The 26,458-nt window shown below is 39.0% G+C and overlaps 1 protein-coding gene across 1 annotated transcript; it reads right to left on the bottom strand.

Moving 5' to 3' along the window:
• Positions 1 to 694: 694 nt before the first annotated feature.
• LOC100855408 (probable isoaspartyl peptidase/L-asparaginase 3) lies at positions 695 to 24,767 on the bottom strand. The gene is made up of 7 exons (XM_003633979.4): positions 24,613 to 24,767; positions 23,558 to 23,729; positions 22,886 to 22,950; positions 22,377 to 22,769; positions 22,245 to 22,303; positions 1,988 to 2,092; positions 695 to 1,116 (listed from the first exon to the last, which is right to left on the bottom strand). Exons 1-7 carry the CDS (start codon positions 24,667 to 24,669, stop codon positions 897 to 899), a joined length of 1,071 nt encoding a protein of 356 aa, XP_003634027.1. The 5' UTR covers positions 24,670 to 24,767; the 3' UTR covers positions 695 to 896.
• Between the last annotated feature and the right edge of the window lie 1,691 nt (positions 24,768 to 26,458).

The raw sequence follows: 26,458 nt of genomic DNA, 5'->3' as shown, positions 1-26,458 counted from the left end.
GTCTTAGTCCCTATTTAGCAACTGCTATTGAAAACAATTTTATGTTCTTTATGTTCTCAGTACAATTGCTGCTTCATGTACTTGATCACGATATTGCATAATTTTGAAATTTTTAATTAACCAAAGTTATATTTTCAAAAAAATCTGACTTTTTTTTTAAATTAAACACCTGGACAAACCAACTTCTTAGAATATAGAAAAAGTTGAAGGATCACACACCACCTTGATCTATCTCACACTTGAGATTTAAGGTGGATTCAGACAGCATCCTAGGCAAATAACAATAACAATAATAATAAAATAAATAAATAAAAAATGACTACCAAAAGAAACTAAGACCCCATCCGATTTTAAATTAAGAATGTGTTTGATAATGATTTTAAGAAGTGTTTCTAGTCTTTTTAATACTTGAATTTTTTTTTCTTTCAAAGTATTAGAAAAATTAGAAACACTTCCTAAAATTAATCCTTATGGCTTCAAAACACATCTACTATGGTGCCCTATGAGTATCAAGAACTTCTCCACCCTAGATGTAATTTATACACATCCAAACTAGTTAAGCTAGAGGATTCCCTTTGCTGCTGTTCTAGTTGCTTACCAGCTTTCTACATAACTCCACCAGAATGCAATGGGATACTATTTCTAATTCAGAATCATCTTAAATTCAATTATCAGCCTTGCATTAGACTATATATTTATGAACAATTAAAACATTTCTTATTTCTTATTATAGATACCAAAAAGTATCTTCTACAAATACAGGTGTCTAATAACATTGGAAATTACATCAATTTTGTATTATTAGCCAAATAAACGGCGCCAAAATCATAAACAATAATCAATAATATTGCACAACCAACTCATTAGGCTTTTCATAATTGCAGGCAGTTGCTATTTCAGGGGAATACAGTGAATACCTCCACATCCTCCCTTTCCGGGCTTCTCACCGAGTATTGAAATGTCCATCCATGGCAAGCACCAGCATGCAGACCATTCTTATTGATGGCAAAAACTGCCCCAACAAAATCTGGAAATTTTCTTGCAATTCGCTTTATGGCATCTTGGGCAGCAAGCTTTGGCTCCATCCCCAGTCGCATACTCTCCACAACTTGATAGCTGAAATCAGGTAAATGATTCTTAGGATCCAAATAGTCAGTCAAGAAAAGGGGATTGAGTATCTCTTTCTTGTCCAGTGTTTAAAGAGTTTCATTCCTAAAGTTTGTGAGATGAGAGGTATATCAAGAGCACTTGGACCTTGGAAAAAATAGGCTTGGGAACAGAGCCAAAACAGAGAAGCAATCCATCCTACATCACACATCTGAGAGAGCATAGAATGGATCGGTGGGCTTTTCAGTTCAAATGAGGAGAGCAGCAAATGACTTGAGTTTGATTGGCTTCATATAAAGAGGGCCTAAACCTCAGGTCAAGCTCTCGAAGCTTGATGAGCCTTAACTGAGCTATACAGGTGATAGTTTTTGTGGCTAGTATTGCATTAATATTCTCAATGCATGTTACTAATTCATATAAGAAACATGCTACTTTACTATTTGTCTTTTTTCATATTTTCCTCCCTCTTTTTATTTGAGTGAGATTGAGGGCATGGTCCATAAGAGCAGGATTTTGAGTTTTGGTTCCAAATACATTCATAGCTTCAGAGCCTGGTTCTTTCACTGTGGCACTACTCTACATAGAGAGTTCAAGCCAAATCAAGCCTGACTAGCGCCAAACCCTGCCTAGCCTATGCTTTGTTTAGGTTGGCTCATCACGGCTCTACAAGATTGATTTTGAATTTCACCAAGACATTAGCTGGAGCTCAGCCCATTTTAGTACCTAAGAGATTTTGATTACTCAATCAATTTAGACAATCTTCATTATAAAAATTCCAGTTTTAGCTAAGAAGAGAAGCTTCCAAATTTTGTTTTAATACCAACTGAAAAAACAACAGTTTCCAGGCTGAAGTTTAAAAGTTTGGGATTTGTTGAACTACCATGGAAGGAAACGCATCATGATATCACCATCCCCAGTTGCACCACAAGCACCAACTTCATCATCAGCATAGGATGAAGATCCTGCAATGGGCCCATCACCCACCCTGCAGTCAAAAATGAGATTCTGTTAAGGATTTTCCTTAATCAACCACTTTATATTTCAGCAAGATATTTTTACATCATTTCCATCAATGAAAACGCATGCATTTTATCACACACACATTTATTCAAACAAATCATCACTTCATATAAGTAGGTATTCTTTTCTCCTTTCAAAACTCAAACTTTGACTTTAAAAGCCTAGATGATTATTTCACCAATGAGAAAAAGATGAGATGGCCAAAATATTATGGCCGTATTTTTATTTTTTATCCTGAGGCATTAATGAATGAAATACCATATGGTTACTGGATAAAATAAGCGAAAAGAATAGATCATCACACTTCAAAATGACATGAGCAATCCTTATGCTCAATATATAAAAAGAACCAAACCTTTAATACTCATCATGGAAGATGAGACTGGTCAGTATTGACAACTTTTGCTGATCCAAACAGCCCTTCACTATGGTCTTTCCTCCTGTAGCTGACATGTTGGGGGACACTTCCTGTCTAATGGATTGCAATTTATATCTCCTCTCCAAAACAAGATCAGAAAGTACACTTCTTTTGTTATATATTAACTACCTTCCATGAACACTACCAAATGAGTGAAGTCATCATGTTAGACAGTGAGAGTGAAGAAACTATGTCAAATCAACCAAAGGTGCTGGTCTAGGGAAAATTCAGGTTCTTTTTCCTCACTCTTCTATTTCCAAACTAGTTTTTTTCAAGTCAAACTGACAAGAAACTAAAGTCCTTGCCACTCAAAATTTTTGCATGCTCAAGGGTTCATAATAAAGTAAACTCTAGTAATTTATTTCAAAAAAGGAAGCTTCTAAAGCCCGGAGCCCAAATGCATGCATGCAAAAGGAGTGATGATACAATTGGCCATGTCTTTTCTAGTGTCCTTTAATATATGAGCTGTGAAAAAACTTCTCTCCTGCAAGAATTCACAAATTGAGCCTCAAAAGAGATCTGGATGGCGACAATTTCCTTTCAGGAGTTTAGGAAGGAAACCTTGGAGAAGAGTCTTGAATGTACTTGGGTTAGAGAGGAAGGAAGAGCCTTCGAGGATTAACCATAGTTAGAACAGAGCTATTGTCCAGAATTGTGAAAAGTCAACCACTAAATATTTACTTGCTTCTAGGCTCATTTGTAAGCTGAATGGTAGACTACATTTAGATGGTCTCCTAGTTGGCCTATTTTCTTGTTTTTGAACTAACTTTTCTCCTTGATTTCCTCATTGTAATTTAGGAAATTTATAGTTCTAAATTTTCGTTTCGTAGGCTGTTTCTAGTGTACATAAATGACATTGTGTAGTTTTGTTAGATGAAACAAAAATATATTTAGAATTTGCACATGGTATCAAAGCAAGCTTGCTGCGTTCTGATATCATTTTCCTGGCAGCTGGTTTTTTCCCAATGCAAATCACAAGTGTTATCTTTTGGCGCCATTAACCCTGTTGGTCTTCATTGCCAAAAGAGGTCTATGTTTGGTGTTGGCCTTCATTGATGACAAAGGAGTTTGATATTAAAGGGGAGGCAAGTAGAAGAAGGATGATATTGAGAATTCAATCTTGATTTCTATTACAAATGCAAAACAGGAATCAAATCTCTTTACCAAAGAACAATTCGAACAACTATATAGGTCAAGCGCACTTGTTTTCTAACCCTTCTTCCTCACCCAACCTAGACCAAACAAATAATTTTTTAACTACTTTGAATGTCACCTCAAGAAATTCAAACCTTTGGATCATTGATTCAAGGGAAATTAATCATATGACTACTGCATTAAGTTTGTTTTCTACTTATATCACTTGTTCAAGCAGGCAAAAAGTTAATAATCTTCATGGGTTGATGGATCTTTTTCTTCTACCACCAGAAAGGGTTCTATTACTATTTCTAAATACCTAGTCCTAAATCCAATGCTGTATGTTTCTTAACTAGCTTTTTTTTTTTGATAGGTAAATGAGATTCTATTAAAAAAAGAGACGCCAAAAAGGCGGCTCAAGTTACACAAACCTATACACCCACCTTCAAGAAAACACTAAATAAAACATAAAGCCCCAATATACAACCCTAATTAGAGCCCATCCAATCGATAAAATTAGCTATAGTTAGAGGGCAATCAACCATGAACAATTTTGTTTCAGCCCAAAAAGAAAGAATAAAAGAGTATTTCAATCTTTGAATTGATAACATATCATCCTTGAAAGCCAAACAATTCCTCACCTTCCAAACCATCCAAAAAATATGCAAAGGAGCCGCTCTCCACACCTTCTTACGCTTTTTGCCCACAAAAGAACCATGCTAGCTTAGAAGAGTTTCTTTAATAAAAGAAGGCAACACCCAAGATACCCCAAATAAAGTAAAAAGAAGATCTCATAAAACCTTTGTTCTTGAACAATGAAGGAGGAGATGGTCTATGGTCTCCTCATTCTCAAGACACAAAAAACATCTATTTGCCAAAGCCCATCCTCTTTTCTGCACCATGTCCAAGGTTAGTGCTTTGCCCCACGTAGCCTCCCATGCAAAACAACTAATCTTGGGCTGCACATTCTCATTCCAAATAAGGCCTGAAGGAAACCGAGTCAAACACCCCGCTTCAAGGGCCAAGTATAGAGATTTAACTGAGAATTTTCCACTCTTAGTTTCAGTCCAGGATACCATGTCCTCCACATCCTCAATAACTCTGTTATGATGTAACCGCTCCATAAAACTTGCCGCTTCCTCTACCTCCCAATCATTGAAAACTCTTAAAAAACATGGATTCCAACCCCCCTCCCCCCTCCGCCAAGGAGTCCCAAACATCTGCCACACTTGCTTCCTTATCAATAGTCAAAGCAAAAAGAGACGGGAAGGACGAACACAAAGGAGAATCCCCACACCACTTATCCCTCCAAAAACTCACCCTCCTCCCATTACCAACAATGAAGACCAACCTATTGCTCACTAATTCCCAATCCATCCTTATCCCTTTCCACAACCCCAAGCCATGAGCCTCTCTCACTTCCCGAGAGGACCAACCCCCTCTCTCTTCTCCATACTTCCCTCTAATCACTTGATTCCATAAAGCCTCTCTCTCATTAGCAAAACGCCAATTCCATTTAGCAAGAAGAGCCTTGTTGAGAATAGAAAGGTTTTTTACCCCTAAGCCCCCTTTCTTCTTACTTAAGCACACCACCTCCCATCTTACTAGATGAGGCTTTCGCTCCAAATTACCCCCACCCCAAAGGAAGTCCCTTTGAATCTTTTCTAATCTCCGTCTGACTACACTTGGTAAGCACAACAAAGACATAAGATAGATTGGTAAATTCGATAACATGCTTCGAATTAAAGTCGTCCTCTCTCCCTTGGATAAGTATTGTCTCTTCCACATACCTAGCCTTTTACAAAAACGCTCTTCCACTCCATCCCAAACTGATGTTGATATGAAAGAAGCCCCCAAGGGCATCCCTAAATATGTGGACGGCAAGCTACCCACTTTGCAACCAAACTCCCAAGCAAGATCATCCATATTCTCTACCCTCCCTACAGGAATGAGTTCACTTTTTTCCAAATTTATTCTCAATCCCGAAGCAGCCTCGAACCACATAAGTAACCAACTAAGATAAGTTAAGTCGTCTTGAGACGGATTACAAAACACCAGAGTATCATCGGCGAACAACAAATGGGATATAAGGACCCCTTCTTCACTCCTACCCTTGACCCTACACCCCGATAAATAGCCTCCCTCTAACCTCCATTGCTATAACAAAGAGATAAGGGGAAAGGGGATCACCTTGCCTCAATCCCTTTGAGCTTTGGAAAAAACCTATAGGGGTTCCATTGACCAACACAGAAAAACTTGCAGTGGAGATGCACCATTTAATCCACCTGATCCATTTCTCCCCAAAACCGATTTTCTGCATAACTGTAAGAATAAAAGTCTAGTCCACATTATCATAAGCCTTCTCTATATCCAATTTGCACAAGATGACACTCTCATTATTTTTCAAAGTCGAATCAATGGCTTCATTGGCTATCAACACTGCATCTAGGATTTGTCTTCCTTCCACAAACGCCCCTTGAACCTTGGAGATCACCTTTCCAACCACCTTTTTTAGCCTATTGGCTAAGACCTTGGCCAACCACTTATACAAGCTTCCCACCAAGCTTATAGGCCTAAAATCCCCCAAGTCTTCAGCTCCCACTTTTTTTGGAATTAAGACCATAAAAGTTGCATTTAGGCTTTTAACAAATTTTCCATTTTCATAGAACTCCTTGAAAAAACACAACACATCCGCCTTCACAAATTCCCAAGCAAATTGTCAGAAAGCCATAGAGAATCCATCTGGCCCCGGAGCTTTATCCCCATTGCAACTCAACAAGGCATTGAACACCTCCTCTTTCGTAAACGGGCTCTCCAAAGCACTAGCATCCAACTGGTCCAAAGTCTCTAACTGCAGCCCGGATATAGAAGGACGCCAATCCCTCGAACTGGACAGCAGTAACTTAAAAGCATTGGCAATCCCTTCCCTAATTCCATTCTCCTCTATGCACCAAGCTCCATTAATCTTGATTTTGTCCACATTATTCCTCCTCCTGTGAGCATTGGCCATCTTGTGGAAAAAAACCTGTATTTCTATCCTCCTCTTTCAGCCACACTTCCCTAGATTTTTGCCTCCAATTGATTTCTTCAAGTAAGACCCATTTTTTATAATCTTCCCTCGCTTCTTTCCTAGCTTCCAGCTCTTCCAAGTTCAGTCTGCTAATTTTCTCCTTTGCATCCCAAAACTCCACCTGCTCCAAAGCAGAATTCTTTCTGAACTCAATCCTACCAAATGAGTCTCTATTCCACTCCTTCAGCTTAGCCTTCAGAACTTTTAGTTTTTCAGCCAAAATAAAACTTGTTGATCCATTGAATCTAACCCCCTCCCACCAAGACTTCATAAGCTCCTTAACACCTTCCACTTTCAACCACATGTTTTCAAATCTAAAAGGGGAAGGGCCTCTTCTCACACCCCCTACATCCAGAAGAATAGAGAAGTGATCGGAGACTGGCCTTGGAAGGACACACTGCCTCATGTCACCAAAGTGGTTGTCCCAACCCTCATTAATCAAGAACCTATCCAGCCTTGAAAAGGTCTGATTATTCACCCCTCCATTCCAAGTAAAAGGACCCCCGACTAAAGGCAAATCCTTTAACTCTAAGTCTTCTATAACTTCTAAAAACCTTCTCATGTTTGAATTCAGGCTCCCCCCTCTGTTGCACTCTTCAGGACTTAGGATGGCATTGAAATCCCCTGCAGCACACCATGGCCCATTCTAGAGCCCCTTAATGGCCCCCAACTCCTCCCAAAAACTCTCCCTTTCTCTCCTCAATATTAGGCCATATACCCCTGTAAACATCCACATGAAGCCGTCCTCGCAGCTCTTAAAAATGCAGGAAATGGAGAATAAACCTTTTTGAATATCAATCAAGTCCAACACTCTGTTGTCTCAAAACACCACTATACCACCAGCTGCCCTCCTTGAATCTACCGCCCCCCAGTCAAGAAATCTTCCCACCCCTAGGCTGCGAATAATACCCTTTGACATATCTTGGATCTTAGTTTCCTGAAGGCAAACCAGATCCACCTTATGCTTCTTTATCAAAGCTTTTATTACCTTCCTCTTGTCACAATTGTTGGCCCCTCTTACATTCCAAGTGAGCATACGGAATTTCATTTAGACCTGCACATGCTTACCCCTTCTTCTCCTCCTCCTCCTCCAATATAGTTCACTGTCCATTCCAATTTCCTCAATTCTCTTTCAAATTTTGACGACTCCAATTTTTTCCTTTTTCTACCGTTCAATTTTCCTTTCTGAATCTTCCTCTCTTTCATTCTTTTAAGTAATAAAAAAATTTCCCCTTCGAAGCCCTCCGTCGGCATTCCAATATAGCGGCTAAACTTAGCCAAACTACTAGATTGCCAACAAGGTTCCCCCTCTTCTTCCCTCTCCTCCGTATCCTCATGGAGGACCCTATCCGAAACCCCCTCTGACTTCTCCCCGAAAATCCCTGGTTCCCTACCCGCCATTTCCAATACCTCGGTCTCCCTCCCATCCGCCCATATCATCCTTAAAGGACCCATAATTGCTCCCCCAACTTCATCCGAGCTACTGCTCTGATTAAAAACCCTAGCCATGGCAACACTTTCCCCATCTCGACCAAATGGAGTAGAAGAAAGAGATATTTACCGCTTCCCCAAAGAAAACAAAGAGCAAGGAGTGATCTGAGTACCTGGACGCCTCCTCCAGCAAGGCTTCGTTGGTGCACACTATGAGATTGACGACCGGTGAAGGCGACCCCATCTGAGAGCCTATCATTTCCCCCTCAAGCTCTCCACTGACACCCAATCCCCTGTCGGGAGCCCTAGCCTCAATGGATCGTTCCATCACCACCTCAGGGCCTTTAGAGGGTAAAGACTTGGGCCGGCCCATTTCCATTAATTCTTTGTGGCCTTCAGTCACTTGGCCTTCTTCTGCGGGCCTTCGCCCCAAGTCCACCTCCATTTGTCGGCCCAACGAGAAGAATTTCACAGGCCCGCAAATAGGTTTCTTCCCCCACGCTATTTGCTAGCTAACTGTGGACCCGTCACCATCTGCTACTTTTTCCGACATCGCTTCAGAGAACGCAACTGCCTTTCTGCATCCCCCTTCACCATTTTCACACAGCACGTCCACTTTTGCAGGTTCTCCATGTGTCCGTACATTCGCCATTTTGAATCCAGCGCGTGAGTCTCCTTCTCCTTCATCCCTAACCTTCCGCTCGTTGCCCATCTCGTTTTTGGTCACCGGAACCACTATTGTCAACCCTGGTTTCACCTCCCACCATAGCTGTATTGCATAACAGACAGACCCAACTGCCACTTGCAGTGAGCTCGGCCACTCTAAGCCTTCCGATCTCACTAATAGTCTGACCCATTTTAATTCCTTAAATTTTGCAGTGTCTTCATCCACTGCGAGGAACCCCTCGCAACAATCACCGATTTTTCTGAGTATCTCCTGGCTCCAAAAATGCAACGGCATTCCCACAACTCTCACCCAAACACTCTTATCCCTCTCGCCATTTTGAGAACACCCCACCTTTGGGTCCCACCTTTCCAAGTTCAGGAATGATTCCTTAAACCACCGGTGTCCTCTTAACAGCACCTTATCTGCCTCTTCTTTAGTCTCGAATTCGATTAACAACAGAGGGCCTCCCAACCTCGAAAACTTCACCCCTCCTTTAGTATTCCACACAGATCTCCCCGAACTTTCGAGAGCTTGCATATCTGGGTCCAGCACTGAAGATTGTCCCCATCTTCCCACCAGGCACCGTCCCAAGAATTTCCTTTCATTTAACACTTCTTCCTCCCCCAGCTGTAACCGCACTGCCTCCCCTAACTTTTTCCCTCTTGTTTTCACCGCATCAACATAGGATTTTTTGGCTTTCCTCTCAGATTCCCCATCTGAACACCCTGTCCCATAAAACGCAGCAGTGTTCTTGGACTCCTCCCGAGACAAAACTCCAAGAAAGCGAAGCTTTTCGGCCAACAAGACCCAACCTCCCAAAACACCTTTTCCTTCTGGAAACACTAAACAAAACCTCTTTGATTTCGAGTCAACCACAGAGCATAAAATATACCTACCTGCCTCATTTGCACGGATCTCCAACTTATACCTTCTTCCTCCATCTTCCCAACTTTTAACAAAACCTTGCAAAAAAACACCCCTGCAACAAGCCTCCACTCCTTCCAATAAACAACACAAACTGAGGCTACCAAATCTAATCCATGAGGTAAATCCTCTGCTTCTTTCCACAATGATTCCCTTAAGTCTCTCCCCAGCCACCTCCGCTGTGATTTCATAAGACTTTGATTCTACTGCAAACCAACATCTGCCTCCTCTCTTAGCCGACATCTCTTCTCTCTAAGACTTTGATTTTACACATTGATTGTGTGGCTCTTTCAAGGAGAGGATCTTGCCATCTGGAATCTTGAAACAGATCAAGTGATACTCTTGCACTTACCACGACCACTTGGATTTGTTTTCTTGGCACACATTAAGTTTTTTGTTTCTTAACTAGCTTGTAATCTTCATTCAATAAAATTGATAAAAGATCTTAGTTGTGTGGCTAAATTTTTTCCTACTCATTATGCATTTCAGAACCTGTGTATTAGGAAGAAAATTAGCAATGCTAAAAGGGTGGATGGACTCTATTGCTTTGAGGACCTAGATGTCTTTGGATGTTTGTCTTAGGCTAGTCATATTGGTACCTTTTTGTTTTATGAGAGTGAAATTAAATTATGGCATCGTTATTTGTGTTTCCTATCAAAAAAATAAAATAAAATTATTGCATCGTAGATTAGGATATTCATGTTCTTCACATTTGAAAGTTCCATACCCAACTTTATTTAGGAATAAGAAGGTAATTGATTTCCATTGGTAATTGTGAGAATTGTCCAAGCATCATTATTATCATTTTTGTAAATAGAATAGGAAAGGAATATATTTTTCATATTTTTATTCTATATTCAAAACTGTATACACGGCTTCCTCTTTATAGAGGATTTTCTCAACACTAAAATAGGAAACAACTTAACAACCTAACAATATACAACTATCTAACAAATTACAAAAGAATAAATCTCCTAATATCTTGCTAATTATCTCAACCAATCCTATCTTTTTCAACACTCCCCCTCAAGCTGGCTATGGAAGATATAGCTTGCCAATGTAGAGGATTTTCGTTAAACATTTGAATGATTGAGAACTAGACAATGTAGAGGATTTCATATCAAGACATGAAGGAAAGTCTATGAAGAGGGAAGTGAAAGATAGTGTGGTAGGGATGGATTCTAGGAATGAGGTCTTCTCTATCAAATCTTTTTATTCCATTCTAAGATCGAGGCATGCAATTCTCTCCCCCGTGGCCATCATTTGGAATTCATGGCTCCCTTCAAAAGCGTGTTTTTTTTTTTTTCTTGCATGGTAAGCTAGTTACAACAAAGTATTGACCATGGATCATATTCAGAAAGAGAGGATGGGTGTTGGCAAATAGATGTGTTCTTTGCAAATGCGAAGAGGAATCGATAGATCACATTCTTATTCATTGTGTCGTAGTAAGGGTGCTATGGCTGCTTCTATGTTCTTTGTTTGAATTTGTTTGGGTCCTTTCTTCTACGGTCGAGGACATTCTTTTAGGTCGGTGTGGTTCTTTTATGGTTTGGAATCGTAATAAGGTTTGGAGAACCATTTCCCTTTGCATTTTTTAGACAATTTGGAAGGAAAGAAACCAAAGAGTATTCGAAAATAAGGAGCAACTGATTCAAGCACTGAAATAATCATTTCTTAGCAATTTTGTGTCATGAGTGAGCTTGTTCATAGAAGAAGGTTCAATATCTCTTATTGATTGTGTAGATTGGATGGGTTCTAGTTGAGGGAGAAAATGGTTGTTTTTTGTGTCACCTTTTTTTACAATAGTGCCTTTTGGTACCCATGGTATACACCTTGTATAACTTGATGAATAACATCCTTTTTTAATATTTATAATATTTACTGAATTACGTATAAAAAAAATGTTATGTTATATCTCTAGTTTTGGTTTTGACATTATGTTATTCTTTTTGTTAATTGAATTCTTTAGAATAGAAGATTACCCTATTGAGCTTTATTATTTTACCCCTAAAATTATTTTCCAAATGCGATTGAAGTTGCTCCTTGTGCTGAAAGACATAATGCATAAGTTGAAATTTGAAGACTTATGTTGATAACCTTTTTTTTTTTTTTTTGATAAGACATTGTATTAATAAAAGTGCATAAAGAGCGCGAGAGTGTACAGATCATATACAAGTAAACCAAAAAAAAAAAAGCAAAAAAGAGGGTACAAAAAAATACTCCCTCACCTAATACCCAACCACTATGAAATCAATCAAATGCATATATCCACCACCTATATACGCCCTAACCCACATAGAGAAATTGTTTAGGAATAAACTTTTTACCCTTTAATCAAACAATTCCTCACTATCAAAAAATCTCATGTTTCTTTCCTTCCAAAACGTCCAAAAAAATGCAAGTAGGAGTAGCTCTCCAAGCCTTAATGCCCCTTTTCTCTATAAAAGTCTCATGTCAACCTAGGAGGGTTTCCCTAACTGTCTCAGAAATAACCCACCGAACACCAAAAATGGAAAACACCATCTGTCATAGTAATCTCGCCTTGTCACAATCATGGAGGAAAATATCGGGATATATCGGCGATATATCGCCGATATATCTTGTATCGGGAGGAGGCGACACGATATTTCATGGAGAAAAATCGGAGAGGAGATATTTCCGTAAATATCGCCAAAATATCGGCGATATATCGGCGATATATCGGTTCGGGGAGATATATCGGAGATTTTTTCAAAAAATCTCCTCTGGTGGCAAAAAATCGGAGATATATCGGAGATATATCGGTGATATATCGGTGATATATCGGAGATATATCGGTGATTTTTTGGTGATATTTCCCCTCCTTCATGCAACGTGATCTGACGGCCCAGATCACGCCCGTGTTGATCCGACGGTCTAGATGTGATTCCAATGGTAATATGGCGATCCAACGGCCCGATTGCTCCTAGTTTTTTATCCAACGGCTAAAATTGATTTTCAACAGTAAATTAATGTTCCAACGGCTATTTTGGCCAAAATTTCTTCTATAAATAACCCAAATTTCATCTATTTCATCCATTTTTGCTTTCATTCTTCATTTGCTCTCTCATTACTCCAATTTTTATTAAGGTTGCTCAATTATTTAATTATTTTAAGGTATATTTGTTTTAAATTATAATTAATTTTGTTTGCAATTGTAATTAATTCATGTATTTTCAATTAATTAGTATGTTTGCAATATGGATGATTTAATGCTATTTTTACATTCAATTGTAATTAATTTTTATATTTTTATTGAATTAACTTAGGTTGAATTGATTATTTAATTATAAATTGATATGTTTATTTTAGATGATTATTTGTGATTTATTTTCACATTTAAAATTAAATTAAACTAGTTAACTTAGCTAAATTATTTAATTAATTTAATTAACATGCTAAATTATTTAATTAATTTAATTAACATGAAATAATATATTTTGAATATGAAATATGTTTATTTAATGAATTTAATGTGTACAAATTATTGATATTTAATGAAATGAAATATTTTATGTGACTTTATAATGAGAACAATTACAAAATTAACATTTCTTATAAATCGACATGATGTAATTACATCTAATATCGCAAATTATATCATATATATATCAAATTTTTCAATAAAACAACTTTAAAATGTCAATTATACTTCTAATTATATTATTATGAGGTTTTTCTTGCATTTTCATGAGTTTTTAACAATTTTAAGTCTACCAATATTTTTTTCCAGAATATCCGCCGATATATCTCCGATATATCCGTAAAATCGAAGTATCGATATATCCGTGATTACCGATATTTTCTTCCATGGTCACAATGAAGAAGGATATGATCTATAGTCTCTAACTCCACTTTGCATAAAACACACCTGTTAGCCAAAATCCACCCTCTTTTTTGAAGCTAATCCAAAGTCAAACTTTTCCCCAACGAGCCTCCCAAGTGAAGAAACTCACTTTTGAAGGAATCCAAGGGTTCCACACTATCTTTAAAGGGAAAGGGATTGTACAATCAGTCTCTAACACAGAATAAAGCCCCTTAACAGAGAAGGCCCCTTTGTTCTCACCCTTCCAAACCACTCTATCCTCCTGTTCCTTATTCACTGAATGTCCTTGAAGTAAAGAAAGAAAGCACTCCATGGCACCCAACTCCCAATCATTCAGGTTCCTAACAAAACAGATATTCCAATTGCCACTTTCTCCTCTATGCTCCCCCAAATTAGTCACCCATGTCTCTTTAGAATCAAATAAGGCAAACAAAGACGGAAAAGCCTCACATAATGGCTCCTCAGTACACCACCTATCTTTCCAAAACTTCACCCTTCTCCCATTACCCACCACAAAGGAAATCATTGAATTAAAAAGCTCTCATTGCTTCTCAGTCTCTTTCCATACCCCAACTCCCTAGGAATCTCTCACCACTCCTGGCCTCCATCCCCTTTCATTCTCCCCAAACTTATGTTGATAACATGAATACATAAAGTTTGAAAGCCATTTTGTTGTATTTTGGAAGGGACGAAACTAAGTATGATGAAGTACACAACTTGAGAAGTCATATAAGACATGTCATAAATCGCTACTTAGTTATATGGAAGTTCTCGTGTAAATGAATGTCTGAAAAATTAGTATTTTTTTTTTTTTTTTAAATGTAAACCAAATATGTATTAAAGAAGAGGCCAATAGCCACACAGCATATAGGAGATATACAAGGCAGCTATAGCCTCACAACAAAAACAAAAGAGACCAAGAAGACCTCACCCCCCCTAAGTGGATGCTAGCCACTCTAGAAAGCCTAGAAGGGAGAGAGAGTCATCTTCAATATCCAATCTAGCCCAACCCCACAAATTACAAACAAAAAAATTCTTTAGCTTCTGAATATGTAGCACACCCCCCTTAAAGGCTAATCTATTCCTCTCTTTCCAAACCATCCAAAAGATACATAATGGGATGGACTTCCAAATCTTTTTCCTTTTTTTTCCCACAAAATGACCTCTCCAGCTAAATAAGACCTCCTTTACAGTTTCTAGAAAGACCCACTTAACACCTACAAGCCCAAGGACTAACTCCCAAAGGGCTCTGGACACTATACAGTGAATAAGGACATGATTTACAGATTCTTCTGCACAGCCACACAAAAAACAGCAATTAGGGAATTGTCATCCTCTTCTCTGAAGTCTGTCAAGCATTAACACCTTCCCCCATGTAGCCTCCCACGCAAAGAAAGCGACTTTGGTAGGAACACTATCCACCCAAATGCATTTTTCCGAAAAAACGGTGTCAATGGGATTTACTAAACAACTGTACGCTTCCTTGACTTTAAAATTTACCGTTTTTTCCTCCCTTCCAAGAGACTGAATCTTCCTCCAAAGACGGCCTAAGCCCTCTCAGCTTAAGGAGCAGATCTCCTACCATGCCCACCTCCCAGTCATTAAAATTCCTCAAAAATCTTAGATTCCAACCTCCTTGATCCGAATTCTGATCCCACAACTCCTCCACCGTAGCATTCCTGTTAGCAGCCAAGGCAAAGAGGTGCGGGAAAGTTTGGGACGGCGCTGTACCCGCACACCACACATCAGTCCAGAATCTGATTTTAGTGTCTTTCCCCACCATAAACTCTATATTATCCCAGCACCAATCAGATTCCTTCATGATCTCCTTCCACACCCCTACACCAAACGCCCCATTAGGCTTTTTAGACTTCCATCCATCATCTTCTTGCCCAAACTTTGCCACAATCACCTGCTTCCATAGATTCTCTCTTTCACAAGCAAACCTCCATATCCATTTACCAAGCAAAGCTTTGTTTAGGAGGTCAAGCTTCCTCAAACCAAGCCCACCCCTCCCTTTGTCCCCACACACTATCTCCCATTTCACTAGGTGAACTTTCCTCTCCATATTTCCCCCTCCCCATAGAAAGTCTCTTTGCAATTTTTCTAGCCTTCTAACAATGATCTTCGGCATCCGGAAAAGAGACATTTGATAAATGGGTATGCTGGCCAAGGTGCTCTTAATAAGAGTGATTCTACCACCTTTGGAGATAAATTGCCTTTTCCATAGCGCAAGTCTTCTCCTCACTCTTTCTTCCACTCCATCCCACACCGAAGAGGCCTTGTTAGGAGCCCCTAAGGGTAGGCCCAAATACTGGGACGGCAAAGATCCCACCCGACACCCTATCTCCACTACCAACTCCTCAATATCATCCACCTCACCCACCGGGATGATTTCACTTTTGCCCAGATTAATCTTTAACCCCGAAGCAGCTTCAAACCAAAAGAGGATCCAACTTAAATGACTTAGATGGTCCTTATTAGCCTCACAAAAAACAATTGTATCATTTGCAAAAAATAAGTGAGAGATGTTCAAAGCAGTCCTTCCGCCCTCCTGAATGTTACACCCTGATAGGAATTCCCCTTCAACAGCTCTCCTAATAAGAATCCCCAACACTTCCATTCCCATGACAAAGAGGTAAGGAGATAGAGGATCTCCTTGGCGAAGCTCCTTAGAACTCGGGAAAAAGCCAACAGGAACCCCATTCACTAAGATTGAAAATTTTGCTGAAGATATGCAACTCCACATCCAACCCAGCCATTTTGGCCCAAAGCCCATTTTTTGTAGAACCTTCATTAAGAACTGCCAATTCATACTGTCATAAGCTTTCTCAATGTCCAATTTGCAAATGACCCCCTTCTCTTTTCTTTTTTGCCACGAATCTATCACCTCATTTGCAATTAGGGAGGCTTCAAGAATCTGTCTGCCCATCACAAAAGCATTTTGTGCAGGGGAAACCACTTTCCCAATCACTTTTTTCAGCCTATTAGCTAGAACTTTAGCCAGTAATTTATACACCCCCCCCAAGAGACTAATAGGTCTAAAGTCCCCAATATCTTCAGCCCCACCTTTCTTAGGGATCAGGACCAAGAATGTATTATTTAGGCCTTGAGAAAAGTGTTTTGCTCATGAAACTCCTTAAACATTGCCAAGATCTCCTCTTTAACAAAACCCCAACAACTTTGCCAAAAGGCTACTGTAAAACCATCCAGCCCCGGGGCTTTATCCCCATTCATCTCCATCAATGCTGAATGTACCCCCGCCTCAGAGAAAGGAGCTTCCAAATTTTCTGCTTCTTGGTGGCTGATCTGATCTAAACGCAGCCTCCCAATGTCAGCCTACCAACCCGAATCTTCTAAAAGCACCTGCTAGTAGGCATTTGCAATTCCTTCCCTCACTTCCTGCTCCTCAGAAAGACACACTCCATCAATCTTAATTCTGTCCAAATAATTATTTCTGCAATTTGCATTTGCCATACGGTGGAAATAGCCCGTATTTCTGTCCCCTTCCCTTAGCCAGATCTCCCTTGATAATTGTCTCCAATGAGTTTCTTCTAAAAGCACCCATTTTTTATAATTTTCCTTGGCCTCCTTTTTTAATTCCGTTTCCTCCACTGACAGAATTCTTTCACTTTCCACAAGGTCCCAGAATTCCACTTGTTGCAAAGCTGCTGCTTTATTACACCCCAGATTCCCGAACACCTCCTTGTTCCAAACTTTTAGTTTTTGTTTAATTTCCTTCAGCTTAGTAGCTAATCTAAAACTAACACTGCCTCTCACCTCAATCTCCCACCACCAACTTCGAATCAAATCTTGGAAGCCCTCAACCTTAAGCCACATGTTCTCAAATCTAAAGGGAGAGGGACCTCTTCTCAGACCACCACCCTCTAATAAGACAGGGAAGTGATCAGATAAAGGCCAAGGCAGTCTACTCTGAAGAACGCCACTGAACTGATCTAGCCAGCTAGTATTTACCAAGAACCTATCCAATCTAGCCCAAGACTGATTGTTAGGACCCCCACTCCAAGTAAACACTCCCCCTTGCAGAGGAATATCCATCAGCCCTAATTCATCAACAATCTGAGCAAATCTCCTCATAGCTGAAGTTATTCTTCCTTGCCTGCTCCTTTCTCTTTGGAACAAGGTGATGTTATAGTCTCCCCCTACACACCACGGGTCTTCCCAGAGCCCTCTGATCGCCCCAATCTCTTCCCACAAGCACTCCCTTTCCTCTTTAGTGAAATGTCCATAAACTCCCGTGAATACCCATACAGTTCCATTTTCTACATTTTTGAATCTGCAAGATAAGGAGAATTGGCCCTCCTCCCAATCCAAAATCTCCAAGGTCCTTTTATCCCAGCATATCAGAATACCTCCCGCAGTCCCACTAGCGTCCAAGGCCCTCCAATCTAAGAATCTCCCTGAACCTAAGCTTCTCACCACACCCTCCGACATTTGTTGAATTTTTGTTTCCTGGATACACATTAGATCCACCCTCTGATTCCTTATGAAAGTCTTAATGATTTTTCTTTTCACTTTTTCATTCGCTCCCCTCACATTCCAACTCAACAATTTTAGCTTCATTAAACCACTGTAATTTGGCACCCTTTACCCTGTGAGGGGTCTCTCTGCTTCCTTCCCTTCTCATAATTCACTGAACACTCCAACCTCTTTAATTCCCTTTCAAACTTGGACTTTTCTAGCAACACCTTACCATGTATTCTCTCCCTTCTTTTTCTGATTTTAATCAAAAAATCCAAGATTTCCTTTTCTAATCCCTCAGTCGAAAATCCCAAGAAGTGACTGAATTTTGCCAGGTTGCTTTCCTCCCATCTATCCTCCTTCTCACCTCTAAAAGCTTGAGGATCATTCAAACCTGAGCTCCACTCCTCACCCCTAGACTTATTGTTGCCACCATTAGTCTCTACCAAATCCCAACAGTCGTTTTCGTTCTCCTCTGCTCCATCTCCCGATAAAACACACAAGGGAACCTCAAACTGAGGCTCCTCCCCAACAATTCTTGAACGATCGTAATGCTCCCCCTCCGGAGCCCGATCAAAAAGAAAAGGAATAAGATGAGAAGACCCAGAAACCCTTTCACCCCTTAACAATGAGACAGACCCGTACCTCAGAGCTTCCTCAACTAGCGTCGAGTCTGTCGCCGAGTGCAAGATCTTCATATTTTGCTTCCTCAAGTCCTCTGTCTCCCAGTATTTGAGAATTTCTTCCTCCGTGTTGCTCTCGCTATTGGAAAATGGAGTGGCCAGCGAACACACCTTCATCTGATGGCCTTTGTTAGTGCCTTGGAGCATTGGCTTGCTTGGGCTGTCATCCAGATCCATTTCTCCGTCGCCCGATGGGCTTTCCTCCTCAGTGGTCCACCATTTTTTCAACGGCCCAGCCTTAGGCCCAGCTACTTCACCCATCACTTCTTTTAGTTTTAAGTTTAGGCCCACTGTTGTCCCTTGAGAGTAAAGCCCACCCCCCCTCTTTTTTCCTTTTAAGCCCAACTTTGGGCCTAACGAAGAAGGCCCAAGATCCACAACGTCCATGGATGGACGGGCCCCCGATCTGCCTTGCGCCCGTTTGGCAAGCTCCCTGCCCAACTCTCCCTCCTGATCCCCCATCCTTTCTTCTGGCAGGAGCAGCGCCTCGAGTCATGTGTTTTCCAACTCTTTCTCCACTCACGTGTCAGCGCGTGAAACACCATCACCCCTAACCTCTCCTCTTGTTCTCTCATTCGCTTCACGCCTGTTTTCCTGAGCCTTTCTTAGAGCCGGTTTCAGCTCCCACCAGAGGGCAAGAGAGTACACCTTCTCCTTAACTGCAATCTCCAACACACTTGGCAAGTCTTCCCCATCTGTTCTGATCAATATCCGAGCCCATTGAAGCTCCTGCAACTTTTCCGTCCGAGGGTCCATTGCTATAAATCCACCACACTCCTCCCCCACTCTTCTCAAAATGGTCGGATTCCATAGCGATAATGGAAACCCTACAATCCTAACCCAAATTTCATTTGTAATCTCCCCCTCTTCTGAACAACCGTTCCTAGGGTTCCATCTCTCTGATCCCAAATGAATCCCACCAAACGATCGTTTCCCAAAGGACATTACCCAAATAGCTTCACCCAAAAGCTCAAACTCCAGCAAAACCCTGTTCTCTTCCAGCCTTGCCAGCCCTAGGTTGCCTTTCAGACCCCAAACTTTTACCAGTGTTCACCCCAAAGTTTCCAGGTCCTCTCCTCCTGCTGAGCTAGGGTCCCAACTCCCAATAATGCAGTGATCCAATTTTCGCAAATTGTTTTGGATTTCCTCCTTTCTTATCTCCATTCTAACTACCATGCTGAAAGGTAGAGTATGATCGTTCCACACCCTCCTTAACCACTCTTTCCCAAAACATATAATTGTCAAACACCAACAAAAGATAGTGTTAAAACATTTTCATTCATTCCTTAAGTTGAGATAGAGAAGCAATTGCCATGTGAAAGGAAGAATCTTCCTATTATGGAAAATTAAAATGTAAGGATAAATGGGTACTGATGGTGGGGGAATGACAAATGATTTGGTTAAAGGTAATTTTACAATGATAGTGATAAGTTCTTAAAATTAGCATTCTAAAGGGTCCTTTGGAACCTTTTTGAATGAATTTGAGCACTTTAAAACCTATCCTTTACCTATGTTTGTTGATTTTCCCTTATGATTTTGAATTTGATCTTGTTTCTTGGTGTTTCAAGAATAAATTCGAGCAACTTAGTGCATAAGAAGACTAAAGGATATCACTACAGTGAGCATGCATTGGCTGGCTAGGAGAATTTTCTAAGTATAAGGGACTAATCAAAGATGATCACAAGCAGAGTGGTGATGCATACATGAAGCTTCAAAGATGATCAAAGGAAAAGAACCTCTTCACATAATCGTCCTCGTTCAATCAGATGACGCATAAGCGGAAAGACAGAAAACTAGGGCATGCTAGCAGTATGCTTAAGCACTTTCATCTTAGGTAGAATGATTATGCAAACTTGGCTAAACACATAATTGAAGTACTCTCGGCAAAATCTAGAAAATTGTACGTGGACGAGTAAGTGAACTCTAGAAAATTGTACGCAAACTGAAAAATGGAAGGCAAACAATTGAGTCAACTGAGCATCACTTGTAAGAAATCTCAGCTATAAGGCAAAATCAATCAAGGGAGAGCTCAATTATGTGTAATGCGATCATTTTAGACTTCAAACATGATGAAGGATAATCAAGCAACTCTGTAGAGCCTTAATCGTCTTCCACCTCGACTACTCCCACATGAGGAATCAAGTTGCTTACAGCCTCAGGATTGCAGCAGCTACACGTCAGTAGATTGGCAAGTTGGTTATAGGCTGCTTGCAATTCCTCTTTTTTGTAGAATATTGTGATTCCTCTTTTCTGTGCAATATTGTGATTCACCTCCATTTTCATTCCTACTTCCACATATGAAATGGACCATAGAAGTTGTTTCTTCATTGTCTAAGACATGGAGATCAAAGAAGACAAAAGAAACTAAAAAGAATAGAAGATGAAGAAAAATAAAAGACAGATCCTTCACAATCACACTGAAGTTCCTAGACAATCACATTTAGAGTTTCTTAAGCAATCACATTGGTAAGAAGTTAATCACACATTCAAAGGAAGTATAATAGATTTTGAAAACTTTTATCAAAATTTTGATTTTACACTTTGAAAAACTACATAGGTATATATAGATTCTCGTGAGTTCCTTCCCTAATAGGATAGGATACTTCTTAATTCCTTATTCTTCTTTACAAGAATAGGAAAAGATATAAGAAAGAAATGTTACTTAGAAGCCAAAAGATAAAGAAACTTTTTCTAATAAAATAAGAAGACAAAAAGAAATAGAAACTTGATAAAAGGTAAACTACTAACTTAAATGAAACAAAATACTGAATTGAACCAACACCTCAAGCCTTTAGTACCACCAACATTTGTATGTAACCGAAGGCAAATGTTGTTCAACTTAGAATAAACCAATTACGGAATTACCAAATCTGCAAGCCTTCACTTCAACTGTCCAAGACTAACAGGAAAGAGTTGCACAAGTGGGTCGATTCATGATATTAGCTAGAGCTTTGAGGAAGTCTTAGGTCTATTGGAGTTTTGAAAGGGAATTTGGCAACATGAAAAAAAGAGAAAGAGAGAGAGAGATAGATAGATAGATAGAGAGAGAGAGAGAGAGAGAGAGAGAGAGAGAGAGAGAGATCCTTAAATTAAAAAAGAAGACATGGAAAAAGATCCTCAGATTTTTTTTTTTAATAAAAAAAAAAAAAAACATGGAAAATCCTGTAGATTTTTTTTTTTCACAAAGATTCTATGTTGATTTAGGTCCATAAGATTTATGAAGGAGAAAATACCACCCGAGGGAGAAACCACATTAACTACAGAGTGTTTATTTTAGGCATTAGTCTAGTCATCAGTAAGTTGATAGACCAATGACAAACAAATTGTTGAAGTTCAGGATGACTTAAATTAGAATATTTCCAATCAAATAGCAATATATTTGGAAGGTGTTCATGTTGTTATTGGTTCAAGATATTTCAGTTGTGAATTAACTACAGCATTTGAAGGCCTCATGATTCCCTTACCTGCCAGGGATCTTATATGTAGCTCCATTAGTTGAAGTGCCAACAGCTATGTGTCCTTCCTACACATGAGAAAGAAATTTGAATAAAAGGGAGAAATACTATTTATGTACTCTTAAGTGATCATTGACTTACTTTATCAATAACAGCCATTGAAATAGTATCATGGTTGTGGAGACCAATATGAGAAGATCTTGATTCAACTGCTGCCATTAGATTGGCACTGGAACATGTCCCTTTACCCAGTTCTGCAATATCCTTTGGATGATAAGGACCACAGCTATCTACAGGTACAATGTTTTTCCAAAAATTAGGTTGACATCGATTTTCTTTCCATTTACTCCACTTCTGTACAGACTCTGAAGAGCTAAGATTTGTGGGTCCTGGAAGACCCATTGAAATGGCAAAAGCTGATGCCTGCTCTCCAACAAGCAAAGTGTGCCCAGTATGTTGCATCACCAACCTTGCAGCTTTGATCCCATCTTTCACATACTTCATGGCTGCAACAGCTCCAACCTCCATGGTTGCCTATGCATTTTCTTAGCATAACATGCACCATATTTTCATTCTCAGTGCAAGCAAAGAAACATGCAAAAAGAAAGTGTGCAATATGCTAATGAAAGAAAGATCTAGATGGCGGTTACCCCATTCATGACCAGAGCATCAAGTGTAGTTTCTCCATTCTCATCTGGACTCCCCCCAGGCCCAACTGTTGAAAAGCACGAAGAACATCAACATCAAAACAACCCATTTAGAAGACTATATTATCTCCAACAATGTCATACTTCACGCAGCTTCTGATCAAGTTCGCATAATAAGTCTTTTTAGATACTGAAAGATATGTATTCAGTTTAGTTAAACCTTATGTCCACCTTAAATCGGTTCTTTTTTTAATCTTCAAAGAGACACATGAAATGAACCAAAATAAATTGTTCTGTTGGTCATTGTAAGCCATTATTCCAAGATATTACTCCCAGACATTTCAAAAGAACAGAGTGAACTATCCCCCCTGGATGGATTAGATTTCTGTAGAAATTTGTTTCACTCTTGGACATACTAAAACTTAATCAGTTATCAGCCTCTAAAAGTGGTTGATTTCCTAAAGATGTCAAGTAGCCAATATGTCTAACATAAACAAAAAGCATTTTAGATATAATACAGAGAACTATAGGAACACTATTTTCACAAGTCCAAAGTGACTAAAAAGAGTACTAAAAAACCTGCATACTACAAGCCAAAAGGATAAGAAAATAGAAATACCTATTATTATTATTATATTTTTTCATATTCAACTACATCAGGTTTCATATTCCCACCTGTACCATCACACCTCAATTCCTCACAAGCTGAACAACCCTCAACTACTGCATCCACAGCTGAAAACCCACTTTCAATAGCCCTCCAAGCTGCTCTAACAGCCTCTACAAACGGCCATGTGCTCACAACCACTGGGTAATGCCCTAAGTTCCCAACCTCATGCCCTAGAGCCTGATAGCAAGAGACAGAATGTTAATTGAGTTGAACAAACAAAACCACCACTTGGCTGCTAATAAAATGTAGAGGAAAAAAAAACCTTAAATCACTGACTCTTAGATTTTTCATTGCGGGGAATTCAAGAAAACTATAACCTACAGTAAACTTAAGCTAATACAATAAATTGACTTGAAATTTTTTTTTTCTTTTTTAAAGAATTCTCTAGTAAAGAAGGCAGAAGCATAACTTAAAATTTTGGTCTATATGTTCATTTGATCGATTTTCTAAGGAACCAGATAGAGGGTAAAGAAAAGGTACCAAGAAACCTAGAGCCCAAAAGGTTCATTAGGCTGCTGAGAAACCTTAGCAGAAGAAATGGAAAGGAAATTTTTTTATAGCAGATTGGCGTTGGAACGACTTTTCTAGCAATTTCTCCCCAACCAAACAGACAAATAGACAATAAGGGAGGAAAATGAGAAATTCGTACAATTTGAAAATTGCCCAGAAACAAATAATCATAAAAACATAAAAAAAAAAAATGATAAAACAAACAAATCCTCGAAACCTAAAAACTCAAATGGCGTGTACTTGGTCGACGAGAACTAGTTGACAAAAACAAAAACAAAAAAAAAAAAAATTGAAAACGTGGTATCCTGTTGCTAGAGGTTCGGGTTCCAAGTTGAATTTCTCAGCGACCAAACAGAGAATAAAGAAAGAAAAAGAGAAATTGATTATAATTCGAAATTTCCAGACACCCAGATTCATCCCGACTTAAAAACCCAAAAGGCGTGATTTCTTGCTGAGAGACAAAAAAATAAATAAATAAATAAAAAGTGAAAGTTGAAGCCCTGGTTTTTTATTTCTGGGAAACCAAACATCGGCATTGGAAGAATGTTACCATGGAGAATGATGTAAACAGAAGAAGCAGTGTGATGAGCAAGTTTCTGATAGCCATGTCGGGAGCGATCCTACTCTCGGATCGCTGATACTTGTTCTTTGTCAGGGCGACCCCAGTTTGTAGTGTTCCAACAAAAATACTGAATAATAATAATAATAATAATAATAAAATTGAAAAGGTCAAAGCACGAGTTCTAAAAAACTTAATTTTTTTTTAGTTATGTATTGTTGCCTTCCCCAAAAACTGGTTGTCTAATTTCCCACAAAATTAAGTTTTTTCATAAATTTGTTTTTATCTTTTCAATTTTAATATAAAGTAGAAAAAAAAATATTACATATTTATACACTCCAAAATTACCCTTAAAAATTAAAATTAAGTACACCTACCACTTTAAAAAAATTGTTGATAAGTACATTTATCACTTTTTTTTTTTTTTTATCTGGTATCAACTAGGAATGACAACGAGCGGGTTTGGGACGAGTCACCCCTATCCCATTCCCGTCCCAAAATATGGTTATTTCCCATTCCGTCCCAAACCCGGGACGGGGCGGGGTATGGACTCCCATCCCCATTTTGAAGTTATAATTAATATCCCATCCCTAGCTCGTCCCGACTCAGGTATTGCCCAAAAAGAGGGGAAAACAATGAGTTACATATGTGCTGAAATGAAAAAAAAAAATTAATAAAAATACCGCACCTTGTTGCCACTAGATTACAAATCTGTTCTACGTTTGGACTCTCCAAATTTTCTGATTAAGCTGCAATTACAATTATCCCAACAAGAAGAACAATCCCAAATATCACCAACAAATCTCTCACCTTTTGCCCAAAAACTGACAAAGAAACACCCCAAACCAAAAAAATCAACATTCCAAAAAAAACATACCTAAAACGATCATAAACAAGGATGAATCAAGAAGAGACGGAGGAAATGAGATTATTGAATAGATTTTTAGATGGATTATCTTATGGATTTCTGCATTGAGTACTCCAATTGTCCAAAACACACCATCTTTTAGCATTTTGATGAACACTTGAGCTGCTGATTGTAGATCAGGGATGAGTTTCAGGGACGAGAACGAGGATGGGAGGGATTTGCAGAAGCCATTTCTTCACATTGGAAGCTGGTACATAATGGGGTTGAGGCAATCTAGTATGGTGGGGTCATCTCAGGTGATTCGAGACAACTCCGTCTCCGTCGTCGCTTGTGTTCTCATCAACAACCCTAGCGATAGAGAGGAACGAGGAACGAAAACCCTAAAACGAGATAGAAAGACCTAAAATGAGATAGGAAGGCCAGAAAGGATTAAAGGAAGCAAATATTTATAGTTGGGAGGCAAACTTGTAATTTCATATTCGGGCGAGGCAGGGCATATTATTACTAAACCCAATACTGCCCCGAACCCGATTCGGGTTTTTAAAAAAAAAACTAAACCCGTCACATCCCCGATTTCTGTGCTCCCATACTCATTCTAATAAGGGTCGATCGGGGCAGGTGACCCGAAAAACCCGTGAAATTGTCATTCTTAGTATCAACTCTCTTACACAACTCACTTGTCACATTTCTACTTTATTTTTTTTTTTCTTTTTCCTCTCTTACCATCATATCCATTTTCACCTATTATATTTTTTATTATTATTCTTTTATCTTTCCTTTCACTTTTTTATAATATGTTCATGTATTCTCTCATAAAACTTCTTTTAATTATTTTTTTTCACTCTCTAATCTCTTCATAATTATTGATTTTAATTATTTTTTAAACCTACTAAACTTAAAATGATAATATATAATAAATAGTTAATAAAAAATTAAATAAAAATATAAGTATAGCATGGATAAAAATGA

Source organism: Vitis vinifera, chromosome 16 (assembly GCF_030704535.1).
Source record: "Vitis vinifera cultivar Pinot Noir 40024 chromosome 16, ASM3070453v1".
NCBI classification, from domain to species: domain Eukaryota; kingdom Viridiplantae; phylum Streptophyta; class Magnoliopsida; order Vitales; family Vitaceae; genus Vitis; species Vitis vinifera.
Note: the sequence above shows the minus strand (reverse complement) of the source record. Positions and strands in the feature narration are given on the sequence as shown.